Raw genomic sequence first — 24354 nt, forward strand, 5'->3', positions numbered from 1 at the left:
TCTTTCAGAACCTGAATTATTGATTGATTCTAATTTTGTCAATTGGGAAGAAGTTATTTGTCATATACATCAGTACAATGCACAGGTGCAATGAAAGCCTTTCTTGCTGCAGTTTCCCAGGGCATAAAATACATTAAAGATAATTTAAGTAAAAAAACTAAAAATTGATGTGGTTTTTTTTGTAAAGTTTATTCAGTAGATAAGGAATATCTGAAATTTAAATGTGAATGGGATGGATAAGTTTTTATATTTTTTTCTTTAACTTAAGGTGAAAGGAGTGGTAATTTTGGTGTATATTATTTTGCTATTTTAGTTATAGAACGAAGGGAATAATGGTGAAAGTTATAAATTGAATTGTACAATTCTTAATGAGCTTGAATTTTGTTTGTGGTTTATGCTCCATTTGTTGAAGATATAGATTTCGTTGTAGATGTGTTTTTATTATTTGGATATCTGAATTTTAACGTAATGATTGGGGATATTTAAATGTGGTATTGGAGCTTTTATTGGATAACTCTTCAAGAGTAAAAGGGAAAAATGGTGGAAGAGTACTAAAATTGAATTGTACAATGCTTAATGAGGTTTGAATTTTGTTTTAAGATGGTGGTTTATGTGACTAATATGATGATAGATGTGAAGTTAGTTGATATTTGGTGAAGGTTTATCTCTATAGAGAGTTTTTTTTTCATCTTTTTTTTATGCTACAATTTTTTTTAAGAATTGATTATTGTTTAAGAATTTTTGATAGATTATGTTACTAACTTTACTAATTGTTTATATTAAGTTTGAGTTAAATATATGTTTCATCTTAACTCTGTTAAATATATGCATTTAAGTTTGATTTAAATATGTTTTTTAAGTCTGATATCTTAGTATTAATTACTTATTTTTTTGTTAGTATTTTAATTGGTTATGTTTTTGTTTTTTTTTGTAAGTGGGTTTTTTTCTCACATATATTATTAACTTTATTAATTCTTCACTCTTTATTTTGGGGGGAAAGGGGGGGTTGGACTAATTTGAGTTGGGTTATTAATGTGTAATAATTATTGGGGAGGGTATAGTTTATTTAGATTACTGATATTGTATTGTAATTTTATTATTTTACTCTTAATTTTTTTTTAATGTAATCCTATATGTTATTCATGTTATAAAATCTTAAATAAAGTTTAAAAAAAAGATAATTTAAGTATAATTGACATGCAAGCTGTCACAAAGAGAAGGAAAAATTAATAAATATAAAAGAAAATATTCATAGTTGCAGATGACTGAATCAGATTATTTCCCCAAAAGTTAAATCAAATTGACAGGACGAATGTCCTGTAGTGTCCATAGAAGCCAATGATACAAAACCAACGTTTTGGGTCTGACCCCTTCAACAAGGTATGAGCAAAAAGCTGCAGTGGCCCTGGTAAGGGTAGGAGTGAATGAGGGGCAGAGGTAGGAACATAGGACATGGATAGGAGGGCAGGAGAGAGAAGCTGAGAATTGATCAGAGATGGGAATGCAGAGCTGGAAGACAGAAGGATGGGGAAAGAGAGAGAGTGAAAAGGGGAGGAGGCTGGAGGAAAGAAGACAGTAATAGGGAACAGGAAAGTTGGGGTGGGGGGGGCAACAAACAAAAATAGGAGAATTCAATGTTGATTCCGTCTGGTTAGGGGGCCCAGATGGAATATGAGGCATTGTTCCTCCAATTTCCAAGTGGTCTCAGTTGCACAGATCACGAGTCCAAGGGCAGATGCCAACAAGGGGAATGAGGCGAGGAATTGAAATGGGTGGCCACTGGGAGATCCCCACTATTACAGCGGACTGAGCAAAGGTGCTCCATGAAGCGATCTCCGAGTCTGCGTCCAGTCTCTCCGAAATAGAGCAGGCCATAACGGGAGCAGTTGATCCCCATAGATTCACAAGTGCAGCTTCACTTGTAAGGACTGTTAGGGGTGCCAAAGGGTGGTGAGAGGAGATTTGGGCACAAGATAGCATTTTCTGTGGTGACAGGGGTAAGTACCAAGGGAGCCTTTAGAGAAAAAGGATGAGTGGTCCCTGCGAAAGGAGGAAAGGGGTTGGGGGGGGGGAGGGGAGGAGAGGAGAAGATGAGTCTAGTGGTGGGATGAGAGGGGAACATGTCCAGTAGTGGGTCCGCTCTGTCTGATGAGTTTGGAGCTCTAAAGGAGTGCATCAATAAAGGAGGCTGCATGTTCACCATCTTGACCTTTGTTTAAATATCTCAACTTTCACTCATCAAATTGTTTTAAAGAAGGTTTTGTAAAGTAGGGGTGTTGGTGTTAAAGGAATACTGCAGTTTTGTGCTTATTTGAAGGATGTATGCGTTTTGAAAATCCTTTGTCAAATCTATTCACAAATATTTTAATGTCTCATTTGCAAATTTGCAGGACCTGCTTCCCATATCTGGTTATACTGAAGAGAATACATTTTCAGAAGTATCCAAGACATTGTTGCTCTGCTTCTAATGTGTGTGCAGTGACTCCTAATTAAATTTAGCATTATGGTTTGTTGGCATAGTGAATCGTTTCCATTGATCCTCTTGATAATGCTCACAAACCACAAGAGTGTATCACAACTCTCAAAGTGTGATTATTCAAGCAGCCAGGATAATATAATCAACATAAATATTGCTCTAACAAAAGGGTTGAAGAGCCTGACCCCATTCCACACAGAAACAATGGAGGAGTGCCTGAATAAGTGCTGTAATGGCTTATTTATAAAAGGTAAGCAATGATTTGAAGATGTATTGATATTAGAGCAAATGATTCTTACATGTTTTACAACTTTAAAAATATTTTGTCTCTTGTTCAAAGGTCAATAAGATAACTCTAAGATGTTAAAGGTATAACTAAGAATAAAAGAAAACTGCTGTGCAATCAATGGTACTGATTTCACCACACCTGATCAGTACTTGTTACCTTGTGTTCTTTTGGTTTCAAACATTTCACAATTGAATATTATTAATTTGCAAAGAGACTCCAAGATGATAAAACTTACATTTTGGACTCTGCAGCAATAGTTGATATATGGCGAGCTCTCCACTGGCCACCGTGACAGAGGTGCACCAAAGAAAAGGTACAAGGACTGCCTAAAGAAATCTCTTGGTGCCTGCCACATTGACCACCGCCAGTGGGCTGATAACGCCTCAAACCGTGCATCTTGGCGCCTCACAGTTTGGCGGGCAGCAACCTCCTTTGAAGAAGACCGCAGAGCCCACCTCACTGACAAAAGGCAAAGGAGGAAAAACCCAACACCCAACCCCAACCCACCAATTTTCCCTTGCAACCGCTGCAATCGTGTCTGCCTGTCCCGCATCGGACTTGTCAGCCACAAACGAGCCTGCAGCTGACGTGGACTTTTTACCCCCTCCATAAATCTTCGTCCGCGAAGCCAAGCCAAAGAAAGAATTAAACTCTAATCTAAAATTTGGATGAGATGTGCACAGAAATTGATTCCACCTGCAGTAAATTTAATACTTTGGTGCATGGTCTATTTCTCAACCTTGTACTAAGTTTCAATGTCTGATGCGACAGGATAAACAAGCCTTGTGTGACTGCAGTCTGGTTGCTCTCTTTGTCATCCAGCCAGCACTTTTGCCATGGATGGGATAGGCCAGCCTCAGCCAAAATGAGGAACTGGCTTTGGGGCAGATGTGATGTGTGTTGTTGAAAGGTGAGAGTAGAAGGTTGCTTGAACTTTTGGGATTAGACAGATAACTGTGCAGGGATATGATGGAGAGGTACCGGGGACGAGTTTCAGAACTTTCAGGTATAGAGCTGAAATAATAAGTGTTGATAGTGATGTGTAGAAAACTGAATGGACAGAATAATAAAATCCATTTTTGTATATGATTTTTGCTGACAGATGTTTTCTGGTTTGATTTTTCTATTTCCATGTTAGGATATTTCAAAGTCCCTTTCACAATATATACTCTGGACCCATGTGTAAACCAGAGTTAGTTGATCTGTTCACTCAGTGATACTACATTATATCTGGCCGGTCATTGTCCTATTCATACTCTACATTGTTCTAGATACTCAAACAACAATTATGAATGTTCTTTTTGTACTTTTTCTTATTGTGGGACTTGGTGAAGCACCTGTTTTTACCCCAACCTTTGCAAAGATGCACTTTACAGTAAGAACACCAGTACGAACCAGCTGGTGGTTGGGTACAATAACCAGTACCTGAAAGTGGGACATGGAGTGTATGTGCTTATTGGTAGTCCCAGAAAATGGTTAAAGTATTTTCCTGCTGATGTGGTCATTTAAAAAATCTGTAAACATTAGTATTTAGTATATTATTGATATTGTCTTGTCCTTGCTGTTTTGTTGGTTATGGGAATCCTTTAATATGCCACAAATAGCCAGGAGACCCCTTGAATGGACTAAGGGTTTACTTTTGTCCCCTGATCCACGATGCAAGAGCACCACTGGAAGGACCACGGGATACAAATTCAGCCGACTGGAATCTTTGAGTGGTGGCCGTGCTGCCTGCTCTGCCCGAATAACCTGCTGGCCCAGCCAAAGAAGGCCCATACATGAGTTTGAGGATTGGTAATGCCCTTCCAGCCCCTTCCTAAATTACAATAGCTGACCTGATTCCACAAACTCAGAATCTCTCTCAAACTACTGCCAACATTCTAACGTCTCTTCTCCATGAATGTCCAATGGCAGAAAAGTGCTATGTGACAAAAAAAGGTCTGAAATAACAGTCTGCAGAAGTAGCCGTGGCCCCTTGCAGTTACGCTCTGCTGATTGAACAGATTGTGACTTGGTGAGCATTAATCCAGCCCTTCAGTTCAAAGCTTGACAAGTTTGATAATATTTTGATATAATCTGTCAGAAAATGTTCAACTTCATAAGCACCAGTTCCTTGCAGCCTTCATTGGCTTAATATTATACCAAAGAGGTTATTTGTTTCTCTTGGTTTCAAGGGCTGGCACGGTTTGCGCAACACTATTACATTGCTAGTGATTCTGGTTCGAATCCAGTGCTGTCGTCAGGAGATTCTCCCCATGTCTCCGTGGGTTTCCTTCAGGTGCTCCGGTCTCCTCCCACCATTCCAACGTATGGGGGTTGTAGGTCAATTGGGTTTAGTTGGGTGGCATGGGCTTGTGGGCCAGAGGGTTTGTTTCCTTTCTGAATGTCTAAATTTAATTTTAAAAATGCAAAATTGCTGTAAAACTTTTCAAATAATTTAGAGGCTGATGTCTTTAAAAATCTTTTTTTCTATGTTTTTGTTTAGAAGGATATCCTTGCAATTTTATGACCTTTGCTCACAACAAGATGTCTTCTTCCCCAAATTGCTATCTTTTTTATTGTCCAAACGAGGATGCTTGTCCAATGATTCCTTCAGTTGGCAACATCAACTACATTATTAAAAACGGTAACAGGCATTTACTTTTATAAGCAATCATCTGATGTAAGGTGTTGAAACTAAAGCTTGTCATTTTTATTTAAGCATGTCTCCCACAGAAAGTATTAATTATGCAAATCAAGGCCTTTGCTCGAGGCTGAAATTTGTATTCGTGCGATCACCGGACCGTGTAAAAGTTTGGTCTGCATGTCTCTGGTGATGTTTGCTTCTTGCTACAATAACAAACTGGCAAAGTTCCAGTTCCTCCCAATATCGATAATGAGTGCTGACATTGTCTGTATCTATTCAGGTTAAACAAACCTAAAAACAGAACTTTCAGTAGCTCATATATAAACAGCTCCACCCAGCACCTCCCCCCCCCTTCCCTCACTCCCTCCATTCACCCCCCCTCCCTTTTTTTCCCCAATAGACAAAAGAGCAGCAAACTTGCAATAATAATGGTTAATCCCAACACTTTTTGACTGTCTCAATTAATGACTGATTGATGTGTCCTTCTAATTTCAGATTAAGTGCCATTCTTTAATTAGAGTGGATTTTTCCACTCCTGCTTTGGAAGTAGCAGGATAGAGCCAAGCTACCATTTAACTCCTTTTGGAGATACAGTGGCCACTCCCTCCCTGGTTAGTAGAGCCACTATCTCACAATGCTAGAGATATCGGGTTCAACTTTCAGTTTGAGTGCTGTCCGATTGGAGTTTGCATGTAGATTTCCTCTCGGTGTTCAAGTTTCTTCCCAAATGACAAATATGTGGAAGCTAGTAGATTCATTGACCACTACAAATTGCCCCTGGTGTGTAGAATTTAGGCGAGAGGTAGAATCTGGAAGAATTGATGAGAATATGGAGAGAGTTAAAAATGGGATTAATGTACAATTAGCGTTGATGTGTGGTTGGGAGCCTGTTTCTGTGCCATCTCTGTATATTACAGAAGGAGACCCAGTGTTGGTCTTTGACCACGCTATTCATTAAAGATGCAGAATAATTAACAGTTCCATTCAGGAGTTCCAAAGCAACGTGAAAGGGTGGGGATATTGTTTTTAACCCTTAATGCTCAATATTTCACAGAGAAACAAAAATCATTGCACATATTAGGAATTTTTTTATGTAATTGATTTGCTTATGTTTGAATACAAATCACCTGATACCATATTGCAAAGACTTTAAAATTATGTCTGTAGAATATCATGTATCAGAACTCCTAATTTTTTTAATGTACACCAAATTGTATATTATAATTACTTTTATCAGAAAGACACAAACATTTCTCTTTTTCATGCAGATCAACCACATGAGAAAATGTTGGATTTGTCTGTTGGGAAATCCCATTCCCAAAACAGAGAAGTATCTTCGGCTAATGGAATTTTAAAGGATTTCCAAAATGTTGTGACAGATCTTCCTCCTCATCAAAGAAGCCCCATCCTGTCAAGAACAACCACCCTTCTTCCAGTGACCACCCTTCAATCTAGAGGCATGCAGTCAAGGGTGGTCACCACCCTCCAAAAATCCACTTTTTCCACTCAAACTACCTCTTCCACTCCTCCAGTGGCTACCACACAATTACGTGCGACTGCCACCACTCCAGTGACAACAAAGAAGTCAACAGCAATCATTGCACTCTTAAACAATTTCTCATTGACATCTGTCAAGACAGTACCAACCATTATTTTCCCAATCAAACGATCAACACCAACAAGAACTACTGCCCTCCCCAGCACTCTGCCAGTGACTTCTAAAAAGCTAACAAGAACGTCTCTCCAAACAACTGTCTTGACAATTATGGACCAGGCAATGACTACCATTACCACTAAACCACTGACAACCCATACCCTCCAAACTACTCTACAAACCACCACCACTCAACCTGCAACAACCACTAACCTTCTAACTACCCTACAAACCACAACTCAATCTACAATGGCTACTATTCTTCTAACTACCCAACAAACCACGACAACTCAACCTACAACCAGTACTCTTCAAACCATGACCACAACTCAACCTACGACAACCAGTACCCTTCCAACCACTCTTCAAACCATGACCACAACTCAACCTACGACAACCAGTACCCTTCCAACCACTCTTCAAACCATGACCACAACTCAACCTACGACAACCAGTACCCTTCCAACTACTCTTCAAACCATGACTACAAATCAACCTACAACAACCAGTACCCTTCCAACCACTCTTCAAACCATGACCACAACTCAACCTACGACAACCAGTACCCTTCCAACCACTCTTCAAACCATGACCACAACTCAACCTACGACAACCAGTACCCTTCCAACTACTCTTCAAACCATGACTACAAATCAACCTACAACAACCAGTACCCTTCCAACCACTCTTCAAACCATGACCACAACTCAACCTACGACAACCAGTACCCTTCCAACCACTCTTCAAACCTTGACCACAATTCAACCTACGACAACCAGTACCCTTCCAACCACATCTCAATCTACCACAACCAGTACCCTTCCAACCACTTTATGGACTTCGACTACTCAACCTATAATGACCACAACCTTTCCAAACTCCCAGCAAAACACCACTCAACCAGCCATAATTACTACTGTTGTCACCAATCCACAAGCCAACAACCATCTCTCAGCAACCATCACTCTTCCAATCACCAGTCTGCAAAAAACTACCATACAGAAAACACCCCTCCGAAAAACTCAATCAATGACCACCATCCTACCAACTGCTGATTTAACAACTACCACTGTCTCAACAAGAAAGCTGTTACCAGAAGTAACTCGACAATCTACTGTATCCAGCATTCCAATTGCTAAAACTTCACTCTTTAGTATTATAACTGTGGTTTCAACCAATGGAAATACTAATAAAAAGGATGGAGAACAGAACCAAAGACAAAATTTGGGAGGTCTGAACGAATCGGTAGGAAAAATGGGGAGTTCACAAATGGAAGTTAAAGGAGGCCTGATTGCAGCTTTATTATTTGGACTGTTATTTCTAACAATAGTGGTCATTATATTAGTTAAGCAGATGATAGATACCTTTAAACGAAGGCACTACACTAAAATGGATTTCTTAATGAATGGAATATATGTAGATGTGTGAACTATAATGTTTAAAAAAAAAAGCGAAGAATGGTGGACCTGGAGGAAAAAAAACAAGACAGGAGACTGCAAATGCTGAAACCAAGAGTCTCAACCCAAGATGTCTACAATTCCTTCCTGCAACCCCCCACCCCAACAACAACTGCTGTTTATCCTACAGGTTCCTCCAGTAGTTTGGGACTTCTATCAAACTGATATGGCTAATTTTATCTTCACTAAATGTGAGAAACAACAGAGCAAAGTTGAACAGAGAGAAGTAGAGTTTTGTATATTTTTTGAATTTTCACGAGAAATTATTTTTATAGATGTTGGAATTGTCTGCTTTTTAAAATTAGAATCTGGATGAAAGCAAAATGTATAAATGACAAAAAACCTAATAAATAATTTGTTGGGAAATCTCAGTGCTTTAAGAAGAAAACGGAGATGATTCATTAAGAACGGAATTGATTATTGGTGTCTGAAATTTGGAGAAGTTGATTGGAGATGGTACAAAATTATGTCAACAGTGAATGAGAAAGTTGACAGACCAACCCCGTATATTTTGGAGAGTGGGAGGATACTCACACAGGTCATGAGAAGAACATACAAGCTCCTTATGGATAGTGCTGGATTTGAACCCAGCTTACTGGTGCTGTTATAGCATTGTGGTAACCACTAATGTTAACAGTGCCATAAATAGAGAAATTTTTTTGTGAGGAGCCAAATTTGGAGGCTGTATCATACCTCTTCCCAATACATGTGATCAGGGCTTTTGTGAGGGCATGTAAAATCACTGTTAATTTATTAGTGGATATGATGGAATAAACATTCCAGTTCCAGAATATTTTCGCTGAGGCCATCAAGATAAACTACAGTAAAATCCCCATTATCTGCAGCCTCAAGCAACCAGCAAAAAAAATCATGGAAAATCTTTGGTGCCCCCTAATGGTTAGTTTGCCAATCACACAATCTCAATCAACTGGAAAATTCACTGATCTGGGATCTACCAATCCCCATAGGTGATGTACCCGGGGATTTTTCTGCATCTTTTATTCTGAAAATGTTTAGTCTATGAATCCTGCAACAAAAGACCAATATCGATTATATAAATGAAGAGAGAAAAAAGGATTATACTAATGGAATTATGTGAGGAAGGATGAAGGTTGAGTGGATAATTTATGCTGGCACTGTACATTTACGTGAAGGGTCCTGTTGTTGTTCTCTGTCCCCCTTCTACCCCGCACCCACCCCACTTAATATCCAAATTTATCTCCAATGTCAGTGGATGGTAATTGGGAATAGAAAGCGTGATTTATTTTTCTTGAGTAGCCCCAGGTCATTATATTCTTACCAAAGTAAATAAAACAAAATAAGCACAATTGTCAAGAAACAACACTAAATGTGTAAAGATAATTGAATCTTAGTGGATACGACAGAGTAAACATTCCACTGATTACTACTGTTTACCACCGTTTTAATAATTTAGGTTCCATGGTGTAAAATCCTACGAAGAAATTAATTAAGGAAAAACTAATGATTAATCTCAGTGTAACTTGAGATACATTGTTGGCTAATTGCTTCCATCCACTCAGTATCGATTGTAATTAAATTTTAACTGTGTTCTATACAGTAAAATGTGGCATTCAAATTCAGATTCTATGATTTGTGTGGAGTGCAAGTTGTATTTCACCCCAGTATTAGGCCCACTGAGATACCATTAAAATACCTGCCAATAATACTAGACAATGAAGATTTTGCTTTTTTTTTTAAATATAGGCGTACAGCACAGTAACAGGCCATTTTGGACTAGAAGTCCGTGCTGCCCAATTACATCTATAACCTGGTACACTGAACAGTGGGAGGAAACCGGAGTCCCCAGGGAAAATCCATGCAGACACAGGGAGAACTGTCCTTACAGACAACATAGGATTTAAACACGAGACCCGATCACTGGCGCTGAAAAGGCAATAACTGCTAAGGTAACTGTGCTGCCCACGGTTCATGAACACTTCTGGGTATATTTTATGGATTTTGGGCCGTTGATCATGAAAATCACTTTTAAATTTTCCTAATGCATACTTTTTTTAAGCTATAACCTATTTTTGTGATTTCCTGTCATATTTTAAGAATCTCAAGCAGACAAAACCATGAAGTGCAGCATTTAATTGAAAATTTTTTTTTTGCATTGGCACTTGGACTTCTTCCCTGAGAATCAGCTTATTAATTGATTAAAAACATCCACAGATACTTTTTAATTATATTTTATGTGATTACACTTTATTCTAAAACGGTTGAGTGTAATTGCTTCATTGAATTAAAGTAAAAATATTAGTGGTCAACAGATTAGCTTGGGTAGAACAATTGTAGAGTGAAAAATGGCAATTGTCCACTTATGAATCTAGACTTTCTCATGGATTAGATAGCTACTTAAAGATACAGGCTGAATGGTCTGTGATTTTCAGCTAATTAAAGCACAAAATGAGGTTTAATATGATGTTTGGAGTAGTCTTCTCTTACACTTTCAAATCTTAACTTGTGGCCTTTTTCTTTTCAGTTCCATTAAGGAAAAATGTTTAGGATAAATTTAAACCAAACTCTCTTGACTGGTTCTTTTGCACCCTTTCATAAGTTCCAATCATTTGCTGTTCTATTAAATCCTCTTTGTTACGTAATGATGTCTTGACATGGCCAACATCACCCTTAATGGCCAACAGGATTTTCATTTTTCATAGTTGTTTCATTACAGAAAATCAATGGAGTGGAGGCCTTGGCATGGGATCAATTTGCATCACCTGGAGGTTGTGTTATTAGCTTATCCCCAAACTTCTGCATTAAAACACCAAAAACCCTTCCTCCCTGCTGCTTAAACATGGCAACTGGAAAGCAAGCACACTCTGTATCCAAACTTGAATGATTTTTCTCCACGACCCCTGGAGATCCAAGGTTGCACATAGTACAAGAAGTTGGAATGGCACTGAATTACCCAGTTTAGACACAATTAAAGAATAGTCTCACTTGTTTCTTTCGGCACACAATGGATTTGACTTTCTTTATCCTCTGCAGACATAACACTGCATTCTTCAACTCCCCAAACACCACCCAGCCAACCTGTCTGACCTTCTCATGGCTCGCTGCCACACGGGTGATCCTGATACTCTCACTCTCTTCCTCCTGCATCCTAGATCCATCCCCTGTATCCTAACTCTTAACTAACCCGTGCTTGAGTACTATTACTCCCGCGTGTCACTTCAGTTACGTCATCCACTACGAATGGCACCGCTCCTGACAAAGGTAAGTATGTGACTGAGACAGCCCCAGATTCTGAGCCATGCAGGGAGGTGACTATGTAGCAGTCTGGAGGACTTAGAATCCGGCTTGACCTTGGATGGTACTGCAAGACAGACAGTCCGACTGACAAGAGTGCGACTGGTCCTCTGATTCTGGCCCTGACATAGAACATGGATCGTCAATATACGCTGGCTTCAGCTTGTCGATGGAAACTGCATCAGCTTTTCCAATCCTTTTGATCACAAAAGTCTTCAGATCGCATTGTAAGACCTGAAAAGGACCATCGTAAATGGGCTGAAGTGGTTTGCGAACAGCATCGTGCCGAAGGAACACGAGTACAGCGCTGTAAATCATTCAGCACATACACTGCAGGTGACACACATATAAGTCGTAGTAATCTAATTTTTTCCTCAAAGATGATCAACTTAACTAGCCGGATCATAGATTAGGATTCACAAACTCACCTGGCAACGTTAACGTAGTGCCATACGCTCTGCTGCTGAACATTCCAGATCTGCCTTAACAGCACGCGAAAGAGAACTATGGGCAAACGTTTGCTCCATGTAGATGAATCACCACCTGCTATTAATGCTGCCTTTAATTGTGAATGGAAATGCTCAATGAGCCGTAGTGCAAATACAAATCGTGCCCAGAAGATCAATGAGAGCTCGGAACAATGCCGACTTGAACTGAGACTCTTGATCCATTGTAATAGTGCCTGGAACACCAAAAGATGAAATCCAATGATCCACGAAAGCCTGAGCAATTGTCTCTGCAGGGATGTCGGTGACAGGAATGTCCCCCTGCCACCTGGTAGTCCAGTCTTAACAGGTGAGCAGATAAATATATCCCCGAGATGGCAGATGTGGGCCTACCAAATCCAGGCGCATGTGCTATAAACGGGAATCCGGAACAACAAAATCCCCAGCTTGGATTTTGTGTGTCTGGAGACTTTTAGAGTGTTGATTTAACAAGAGGCCAACATTTGATTGATGCTCTTCGACCGAGATGCAATAGATTATGAAAAGACTCAAAAAAAATCTCCCAGCTCATAGTTGCCAGCACTAAAGGGCCTAGGTCTTCTGTGAAAAAAATCACAGACTAATGTTTCACTCAATTTAACCAGGGTCACATCTTGAAGACGGAGACCAGAGTTGATTCAACAATACCGGATGAGATCAGAATCGGTGTGCTGTGAAATCGATGGCAGTAGTAAGGCATCAATGTTGCACCTGGACAGAGCGTCAGCTATGGCATTTGCTTTTCCTCGGATGAAATGTAAGATGAAGTCCAAGTGCCAAATTTCTCAGGGCAAGTAGAAATGGTATGTGTAAGAGGCTGGTGGTCTGTATAAATGGTGAAAGTACGATCTTACAATAAATAGTGGAAATGTTCCACTGCATGATAGATGGCCAAGAGTTCTCGACCAGATCTATTATACTTTCCCTGAGCCGGTGACAGCTTGGCTGAAAAAAATGCCAGAGGTTCCAATTGCCCAAGGTCTCATTCTAACACTGCTCCCACTGCACTGACAGATATATCTGTGGAAAGAGAGAGCAAGGTGTTGGGCTTTTGACGTACAAGCCTCGTGGCATTTGCAAGTGCAGTCTCCACATTGTTGAAAGCATGCACGACTTCATCCCCCAAAGTTAATGGTCTTTTGGAAACGGACTTACCGGATCCTTTTGGTAGTTCAGTGAGCGGCAATAGAGATGCTGCAGCATTTGGCAGGAATCAGCAATAAAAATTCATCATGCCTAAAAAAAAAAGTCGCAACTGGCCAAATGTAACGGGTGTAGGAAATTCTCACGCTTTCGATTCATTGGGCAAAATACCATGTTGCGTAACTCTGTCCCAAAAATATAAGATCAGCAGAAACAAAAACACATTTACTGGAATTGATCACAATCAAGCCTGTGAAACAACGAGATAAGGTGGCGTTTTTGCTCCTCTTCATCCACGCTCGCAACAACATCGTCAATGTAAACAAACACAAGATCGAGGCTGGCGAGTACGTGATCCATGCAGACCAAACTCAAACGTGCCGAAAGGGGTAATTACTGCCGTCTTCACGACATCATAAGACTCAACTGGAATCCAATAGTATGCAAGTATGCATCTATTTTCGCAGATGCACACTTAGCATGGAGGTTTTCTGAGAAGTCCTCATAAATTGGGAATGTTGTATTGGTCAGTCATGACGGAACAGTTCAGGGCATAATAATCTCCATAAGGCCACTAATCCCTAGGAGATTTTTTCAGAATCATATGGAACAATGAAGCCCAGCAGCTGTCAGATCTGCAGACCATGCCAAACTCTTACATGTAGTTGAACTCCGATTTTGCAATTTTAAGACTTCTGGGGGTAATCTACAAGTCTGCATTACCACTGGAAGACCCCGAGTGCCTTTATAGACAATAGGTGCTGGAGTAGGCCAATTGGCCCGTCGAGCCAGCACCGCCATTTATCGGATCATGGCTGATCTTTCTCTTTCAATAACTTTTCCCCATAACCTTTCCCCATAACCCTGAACTCCCCTGCCCACAAGAGCCTTATCCAACTCCCTCTTAAATCTATCCAGCGAATCTGCCCCCACCACCCTCTGTGGCAATGCATTCCACAGATCCACGGCTCTGGGTAAAAAATTCTCATTTCTGTCTTAAATGCCCTTCCCTTTATTCTTAGTCTTTCCCATCATTGGGAACATGTACTCCGATTTCACCCTGTCAAGCCCTTTGATAATCTTAAATACCTCAATCATATCTCCCCTCATCCTTCTAAACTCCATCGCATATAATCCCAGTCTCTCTAACCTATTGGCGTATGTCAATCCTCCCATCACAGGAACTAGCCTCTTAAATCTGTGCTGCACTCCCTCTATAGCAAGTATGTCCGTTCTTAAATATGGGGACCAGAACTGGACGCAATACTCCAGGTGAGGTCTCACCAGGGCCCCGTACAACTGCAGGAGGGCTTCTCTACTCCTATACTCCAATCCCCTCTTTATGTTTAATATGATACGATGGGGTCACTAGGTGAGGAAACACTTGAACAAGGCCTGGGGAGGGCAAGAGCCAGGGTGAAGGCTCATCAGGTGGTTGACAACACTGGAGGGATGACAGATGCAGCTCACTTGCATGCAAGAGCTGCAGTCCATGACAACCACACCTCTTTTAAAAAACCTCTCCTAATTTTAGAATACCAGTTGTTTCTAGTTTATATAAGGGATCCATTCCTGAGAACTGTTCATAAGCCGATTTTGTTGAAAGTCAGAAACTTCCATTTTCTATAAGGACTCGTGTATCAATTTACATGCACTTGTAACTTTAATTTCATTGAATAATCAGCCTAACATTTCCATAATTGAACTAGTTGAATATATACACAATCCAGTCATTAATAATTACCATGGAGCATTATTACTAGCTTGAAAAATGTTTTAAAATGTATGGGAGAACATACTGTATATAAAATAGGATTTTCAAAAATCGGGTCATTTGTCATCCATGGAGCTCCTGCATTCTGACAATAATGTCTTTCAAAGGAATGTTGTATTCACTAATCATAAATATTCTTATTAAGATGAATATATTATTTTAATGTGGGGCCTTTATCAAAAATATTGGAATATAACCGATGGAGAGGACACTGGATATTGCTACATGACCGATATTGCAGTATTTTATATCACCACTAGATGGCACACTGATGCAAAGATGAAAACTCATTAGGTAATGGTGCTTTGATCTCATTTTTATTTTTCATTACTGAAAACCAATTGGTGGACTAGGTACACACCAACTAGGCCTTAGCATTAATGAAACATGAATTAAAAAAAAACAAAGGGATCTTATAGCAATCCAGAAAAATAATTTTGGAATGCATTTGACCAGTGCAAACAGCAATTTTCGCTATTGTCAAGGAAAAGAACCAATAGGACTTGGTATCTGGCAATAAATGGTGATCTGAAAGCCTTTTCCTTGCTGCTGAGGAAAACCATCCTATGCACACAGAAATGTCCGTGGAACTACTTCATCCTTCTTCCGAGGAGCCACCAAAACACCTTAAACCTTGGGGGTTAAGAACATCTTCCCCTGAAATAGTATATTTACTACCATCAAGTCCTGTTTGGTATGAGCTGAAGATTTTAAATACTTGAATTTATGGTTATCTGGCAGGAGTCAATGACGTCTGGTTTGTGTAATTATAATTTTTCCTTGTAATTGCATACAAAATTGAATTCAAAACAGCTAAGATTTTCCAAGTTAAAGCAACAAAATATGTTTCAACAGAGCTGAATTTAACAGGCTTGTTACAGTTACATAAACAACACTTCTCTCAAATATCAACAAAGCAATTTTACCGAGTTCCACATATGATTCTAATATTCACATTATTAAATGAAACATTTTATTTTTAAATCTTCAGATGTTATCTGTACTTTCAGGTTTGTGTAATTTAGTAATTTAGTGTGGTTCTTTGAATGGTCTAAGATGCAACAGTCAAATTTTTAACCATAAAGCTGCTGAATTACTTGTCTTGAATTGAAAATCTTTGCTGATATTTATAAACCCCTATTTCATCTGGTCTATCTGTGGCAGTTTCCAGATATCATACTCATTTTGAAATATATGCAACAAATTGTTTTTCAATGTCATACTTAAAAAAAACATTAACTCTCTTCTCTCTACCACATGACACACTAGTAGTAAATTATTTTAGACATGTTAACTTCAAATTATTTTATCATCAGATGTTCTGCTATCCTTTCCTATCCCACGCTTTAAAAAAAAACTGCTTGCTTCTCTCCCTTCCCTAAGTGCACTGTCAGGCTGAAACAAGTCACAAGTTCACATCTCCATTGATCTCATCTAATCTCACTTCATTTCTTCAATGCTGCTGGTCTCTGCTTGAAGTTAAACTCCTGCTGAAGCACATTTTTGACAGATTTGAGTAATCAAGGCTCACCAGCTTGTTATGCTCAATCAGCTCACAATATGACTTGTGTTTTCAGTTTCTAAACATCAGAAGTAACTCCAGTGTTTAATTTGTGTTTTTTTTAAATCATATTAACATTTGTGACTACCTCTTCTATTTATGTATTTTTACCTTTTTTCTTATTGAAATTAGTATTCAAACAAGACATAGTCTCCACATTTCTATCATTTACCACTGAGCACCCTGTCTACAAGTTTATTAATTCTTTCCTGTATTGGGTCACATATTTGTCGTTTTCAATGATCACAATTAGTCCAAATAGAACATCACTTCTTTTTGGTGATCTGATAGCAATGCCAACTCCAAACTTGGAAAATCTTCGCCGTTTTGAATTCGATTTTGTAAGCAATAAAAGGGAAGAAATGTTAATTGATTAAGAGTCAGCCTTTTAATGATTTTGACATCTTCCTTGATTTGACTAGCATTCACAATGCATATAATATTTATCCGGTGAACAAGATGACAATTAATCATATGGACAACTGTTTTCAGTAGAATGGATTTTAGAATCAAGCAACTTATAAAAAGTTAGTACAATTTCCTTACAATAATTTGCATTACACTTGTGTTTGCCATTTATTTCTTAAATTCAGTTCCAAACCGCTAACATTTGTGCCAATGGCCATTATTTACATGTAAGCTGAAGAATGTCAGTGAATGTTAATAGGTTATGTCAACAAGGAAGACTCAACAGCTAAACATTCTTGCTCAAGAATATTTATTCATTAACCCATTCTGGACATCACCAGCAATGCTTGAACTCGAGAGGCAGTCAACAATCAACCTCATTGGTGGCTGGCAGATTCCTTTGGAGGGTTTTTTGACAATCATATGTCTTATGTTGCCAATACTCTGATGAGAAATAAAATAACCTTATTTAATGACACGAATTAGATTTACCTTGTTGCCACAAAGGATTTAGAATTATAAGTTAACAACTGTTAACCCACCAAATCCAATGAAGAGCAGTTGCTGTACCTCTACTTCTGGATTTCTCCAACTAACTCAGAACAGAACAGGAATTTAACCTTGCCTTTAATCTAAAATGCTTATTTTAGACCAGAGCCCACATGGAGGGAAATAGATTATTTAAAGAACCAGACAAAATGGGAAAGATTTTTGCTATGATTGATAGTTTTAAAGGAATAAATAGATTATTATAATTCATTTCTGTATTTAGAAAAACTTCCCTATCATTTGTGATAATTTGCTCTTTATTTTATTTTAACCATATCATCTAGCTTTTTCATCTATTTGCAGCCAAGAAGCATAAAATATAACCCCAGAAACTGAGTAAAAAAATCTGCAGGGCAGTGAACTGTAACTATTCATGCAAGCAGCTAAAATTCAAAATGACCATCCTCAAATACAGAATACTTTGGTTACTTACATTAATTTCTTATAAAAAAATTGATGGATGTAAATTAATTACTATTGTTGATAACATTTAGTTTCTAGCAATCCAGGCTATGAACAGATGGCTGGGATTCTTAAAATTCCACTTCAAATACCTTCTCTCCCTCACCTATTTAATGATTTTTATACACTCATCTTTAAAGAGTCACTACTCTACCTTCCCTCTTGGGTTCTTCCATAATGTTTGAGTAATGCTGCCAGGAGTAAGAAGATATATTGATTTTTATTTACAAAAGTTTCACTTTTCTCACTGGTACCTTCTGTGTTCAAGGGAGAAGTTAATGGTTGCTTGATCACAGTGTTTCTACAGAGGTTATTGCTCAAATGTTGCTTTCCGCCCAGTATTAGGTCATTTCACGTCAGGCCTCCACCTTGAGACGGGTTACGGAGTGGATGGAAAAATGGGAACTTACCTTTCAGACAGCAGCCATAAAATGCTGCTCCAGTGTCCCATTCATGTCCAGAGGTAACTCATAGCACCCTCCAGATCTGATGGAGACAGGGCGACTGGTGCAATATGCGGCAGAACAAAGGCCGTCTTCCCTACTCATAATACCACAGGCAGCTGGAACTGCTCTGTGGTTCCCAGAACAGTTCCAGCTGTGAGGGGGATTATGGGTAGGGAAGATGACCATTGCTCTGGCACATTTTGAGCCACAGAGAACGGCTCCAAAAACTGAAGCAGCCTGTTGTGGCTGTCCCAGCCCACACTGGCCACCCCCTGATGGCTCCCGCTGCCCTGACGGCCCCCGCTGACAGCCTCCGCCAGACCCTGCTGTCCCCCGCTGACAGCTCCCACTGCCCCGAGGGCTCCCGCTGCCCCACCGCCCCTGACTTGGAGGGAGATGAGTGAGTGGGGAGATCATAATCAGCCCCCCCGCCCCCCCCCCCCCCCCCCAACAGCCTCTTAGCACAGCTTTACATTCAGATCGATCGGCGGAGGGCTGCACTTCAGAGATGATCCCTCTCGGAAAGGGGTTGGATTATGCGGCTCGGAGACCGCCTCTGCACATTCAGAGAGGTAGGTGATTATGTGTTTTAGTGGAGTTTCTCCACCATTACATCTTAACTTTTGGGGTATCTGAAATGGCCTTTAGTCAGCAGGTTTGGTAATTATTTTTTTTCAGTGACTGAGGACCATTATTCATCACCTACTAAGATTCTGTGACCCTTCAGCAAGAAAAGGACATATTGGCAAGTCTATCCATTCCCTCAACAGCTGCAGGAGCAACCATGAGATATCAAGGTCAATCTTGAAAGCATTCTACTAGAAGGAGAACGGTGTTGACTTGAGAGAGCTTTGCAAAATAATTAGTTAAATCTTTCCTTTATTATTCCCCAAAGAGAAGATTTGAGTTTCACCCCATTTGAAAAAAATCCTCCATGCAGTGAAGTTCACAGTTCTAAAATACATCACTGTTCCAATTTAAAGTACTTTCCCTCAATCATATATTAACAGAACAATAAACAGCTCTCACATAATTATATGACGAACACAAATATAATTACCCAATGTTGAGAATGACAACACGCAAAGAAGTGGACCATAGAAATGAAACCAGACTTTATAAATAAACCATAAGTTTGTGATGGGTGGGAACAAGTTTGGAGGGCCCAAGAAATAATGAGTCTGGACACGGATTATCGTCCGACAGTGATTTATATTTGCACACAGGGGAATTTACAACAGGGAACACACTCACACACACAACCTACACACAGATCATACACCTAGGATGCAACTAAATCCAATAATCGCTACTCCTGACAGATAGCTACTAATTGGTACTCCTGAATGTGGGCGCGAGGATTAAACTAACAGTACCCGCCACCCCTCCCTCACTAGCAGGCTTGGCACCTGGATTAACAACATAGTATAACTAACTGAGGCTGATATCACCTCAAACCGTGCATCTTGGCGCCTCACAGTTCGGCGGGCAGCAACCTCCTTTGAAGAAGACCGCAGAGCCCACCTCACTGACAAAAGACAAAGGAGGAAAAACCCAACACCCAACCCCAACCAACCAATTTTCCCCTGCAACCGCTGCAACCGTGTCTGCCTGTCCCGCATCGGACTTGTCAGCCACAAACGAGCCTGCAGCTGACGTGGACATTACCCCTCCATAAATCTTCGTCTGCGAAGCCAAGCCAAAGAAGAAGAATAACTAACTGTAAGCAGCAATGAGTAAGATAGGTCAGTCCTGCTCGGGTATGTGCCACAATAGAGCAAGGACTAAGACACGTCAGTCCTGCTCGGGTATGTGCCACAATAGCCCCCCCCCCCCCCCTTTACTGGGACATACCTTACAACTGGTTCTCCAGTGTTGGCCGTGGCTCACAATCTAGAGTGGAGCTAGGATTTGTTCCTAGGGGAGGAGAAAGAGTTGTTCCAAGTGGTGGGCTTTATCCCACAGCCAGGGTGGGGGTGGGGAGGCTCAGGTATGCCCACCTGATGCGAAGTATCAAGAAGAACCAATTGCACTGTCACCTCATTTGTGGGTAGATCTGACCTTTATCGGGAAGAGATATGACTTCCGACCACCGAAGAGGTCAGGTCACCCTCCATATAACAATGTTATATAAAAATCAGGGTCTCAAAAAAAGTCAAAACATACTCGTATTTAGTTTGCATCATATACAGAGGATGGTCGGAGTAAAAGATGAAAGTATACAGATGACAGTGTTAATTTACATCCTTGTCAATCCTCCCACATTAATATTATTGGACGAGAGAGGAAATGCAAAAAAAACACTCATATTATGCTAAGGAAAGAATACAACACGTCAATGCTTTACTGCTTTTGCACTTTGGAGGCTTCTCAATACAAAATAACTGAAAAAATAAAATATAATATAACTAAGCACAATCAAATCGAGTAAATATCACAAGATACAAAAGATGGGTTAAATACAAAAACTATTTTCTAAAGCAAAATGATGCTTCAAGAAATTAAAAAAACATCTTGTAGGCTAATGCTGTTGTATTCTTTCTTTCAGAAGCATACTTGCAATGGATATATTTGTTTTTACAAAGTTCTTTTCAGTTCAAAACCAAATAATGTTTATTCTGAAAAAGAGGAAATGTTGCTGATCGACTTACTTATAATTTGAAAAAAAAAAGAAAATTCACTGAAGTGAGACTAGAAAGTCTTCTGGAGATGTTGGTAAATTTATAATATTATGGATCACAGTAAAACTTAGTTCAGAAAGTAATGTTAGAAAATATTCTTCAGAGATTGATGTACATCACATAACACATTCAAAGGGACAAAATTAAGGTGTGGCGGTTCACCACTAGGTGAACCGGCCCCACTTGTAAGCCACGTGACGGGGCAGCCGGCCAAAATGGCGCCGTCGGGGGTGTTCCCTTCCTCCCAGCGCGGGCTTCAGCTGGGGGAACCACGTGACACCCGGGTGACATCAGCGCCCTCCATCGCGGTTCTCAGCCAGGTCCGGGCTGGGAGTATAAGTACAGCCCAGCAGCCTGCAATAAACTAGTCTGCTCACTGAGCTCAACCCGTCTGGTTGTGTGTGTTCCTTCAGGAGCAGAGTAGCTGCTACTACAGTTGAAACCTTATGTTCTCAGTATTATTTACTATCAATGGAAAGCTATGGGTATTGTATGACCTTGTTGAGAGATAATGGCCGAACCATTAAATAATGCCATTTTTTTGCTGGTCACTGGAGGTTGCCTGTTGCTTGAATTCCAGATAACAGGGGTTTTAACTGTAATTAACTGCTTTTCCAAAGATGATCTGATGATATCAAGAGCAACATTTTGTGGATAGAATTCCCATTGTTTTGCTTCTGCAGCCAACATTTTGGCAAGCAGACGTAGGTGATTAACAAAAAAAAAATTAAATGGGGGATTCTAATAGTCTTCCAGGACTGCCTTTTTGTGAATGAGTTCAATAGATAAGTCTGGATTCTCAGGTAGTATGGAATATTGTGGCCAATGAGATGGGCTTACTGCTCTGTCAGCCATGCCATTTAACCCGTAGGATGTCGGAATGCCAAAATTAGGAAATACGTTTAATTAATAAAAATACAGTTTAACACATTCAACTTGTTTATTATGGAATCTATTACATTTAATTACAGTTGACTGCAATTATAAACAAATGTAACATATAGAAAGAAGTAATTTCTGTACAAAAAAACAACTAAGATCTAGCTACTGAATCCACTGACTATTCAAAAAAAGGAATCGCTATCATTTAGTCAAAATAAGGAGAAAGCAGCAACTGAGAAAATTTTTGGGAACCATTCATGATAGTTATTTGTTTTACTCAAGTATGCCATCCTGACCAGCTACGACAACACAAATTATCCATATATTTTAAAACAAATTTATCTAATTGCATTTGAATTTTTCAATTCTGTGCATCACCAAGGACTGACTGTTCTCTATAGATTAACATGTAAAAACACCAACTGATTATTTAGAATTTACTTTCTTTAAGCACAGGTCATGTTCCAAAACTTTCAACAAGATTAAATAGTTTCTCATGATGTATATTATCCATTTGCTTTGGAATTCCCAAAATGTTATCATCTTTCAATCTTATATTTTACAAAATATCTCCTCTCTATCTGTTTGATTGCCATTTCTCCAGCTTTCAATAATTCTCATTGATTTCATCCTGTTATAAATCTCAATTAACAATATACATCTTGCATCATAATACATGGATGTACAAACACAATGAACAAAGTAAATTTGAAGTTAGGATGCAGTTGAAGGTCAATATTAAACTAGAATAGGATGAGAAGAGACTTAATAGAGGTCTACAATAGATTAAAAAAAAGAGAGGCATAGATAGGGTGGACAGTCAGCTCCTTTTCCCCAGGGTGACAATAGCAAGTACCAAAATCATCTGTTTAAAGTGAGGGGAAAAAAGTCAGGGTAATGTTCTTTTACACAGAGAATGGTGAGTGTCTGGAAGGTGGCGGTGGAGACTGGTACAAAAGGGACATTTAATGGTCTCTTTGGCACATGGATGCAAGAAAAATAGAGAGTTATGGATGTGAGGTAGGGAAGGTTTCAATTGTTGAGTAGGTTTATATAGGTCATTACGACTTCATTACGGCTGAAGGGCCTGCACTGTGCAGTCATGATTTGATGCGTTAATGTTTGTCTCCTAGTCAAAATAACATTTCTGATTTAAACTGTGTCTACTCTCTAACTCATTCCGGTAATGCTTTCCTTCCTATAAACCCACAATACCTGTCTGTTGTGTTTATGCTTGCGAATGTTCAGATGATTATTATACCCTATCCATGATGAATTTGTTCTTCTCACAGCTTATCTGGTTCCTTATTTGTAGGTCTTTAGTTCTGTTGTCCAGGATGCCATTTGCCTAATGTCAGTAAAAAGAGTTTTTTCATAAATGTCTTCTATCTTACCACATTTTGAATCACTTCTTGGACTTAACTGCATTTACAACTCCATCCTAACATCCCTGTGACCCACCCCCAAGCAACACTGACATTGTCCCTTTTCTTCTACTACTTTCTCCTCTTAGATGCGACTGGGCTTTCCCATCATTTCTGTCAGTTTTCTACTTTTCTCCAGCATTTTTTGTTCCACATCCCATTCTGTGAAATAACAATGCTACTTCCTGTCACTCCCTCCCTCACCCCTATTGCCATTTGTTTTGACATATAGTTTAGGAGCCATAATAGATTTAAATGGATTTTTAGAAGGTTGGCAAAAATTAACACCAGCTTTTACTTCAAAACTAGGAATTTCACAGGAGTGTTCTGATGTGGAGGATAGTGGAGGGAGGATGGTGGGTGGATACAACTTTCCAGGCCCTGAGCTTGGGGGTTTTATCTCACTTGTTTTGTTCATTGGATTGCAATTGTTGTTCAGTAGAAGCATATTAAATATCTCCCATAAATAAACACTCTCCCCAGCTCAATGCTGAAACATCCTGGGGCTCCAGTTTCCTCCCAACGTTCAAAATGTACTGGAGGTGTAGGATAATTGGGTGTAAATTGGGAATCACAGACTTGTGGGCTGAAATGACCAGTTATTAAATTCCAAAGTTGGATTTGACAAAAATTCTATCTCAGTAAAATTCAATTCCTGTCCCTTATTTCCCTCCTAAACCCTTGGTTTCCATTTCCTACTATCCCACAGATATGACTACATTTCTCCAGATACTGAATTATTTGTTCCAGAATTTGAGATTCAA

General features: G+C 39.4%; 1 protein-coding gene across 2 annotated transcripts; it reads left to right on the forward strand.

The window, feature by feature from the left end:
- The first annotated feature begins 2097 nt into the window (after window positions 1-2097).
- On the forward strand, window positions 2098-10940 carry mansc1 (MANSC domain containing 1). 2 transcript variants are annotated; one of them, XM_069903738.1, is made up of 3 exons: window positions 2098-2726; window positions 5251-5391; window positions 6660-10940. In XM_069903738.1, exons 1-3 carry the CDS (start codon window positions 2504-2506, stop codon window positions 8471-8473), a joined length of 2178 nt encoding a protein of 725 aa, XP_069759839.1. In that variant the 5' UTR covers window positions 2098-2503; the 3' UTR covers window positions 8474-10940. The 2 variants fall into 2 exon arrangements, with proteins under 2 accessions (XP_069759839.1, XP_069759840.1); XM_069903739.1 differs by lacking the exons at window positions 2098-2726; window positions 5251-5391 and adding an exon at window positions 5928-6002.
- The last annotated feature ends 13414 nt before the right edge of the window (window positions 10941-24354 follow it).

The sequence above is a fragment of the Narcine bancroftii genome, chromosome 11 (assembly GCF_036971445.1).
Source record: "Narcine bancroftii isolate sNarBan1 chromosome 11, sNarBan1.hap1, whole genome shotgun sequence".
NCBI classification, from domain to species: domain Eukaryota; kingdom Metazoa; phylum Chordata; class Chondrichthyes; order Torpediniformes; family Narcinidae; genus Narcine; species Narcine bancroftii.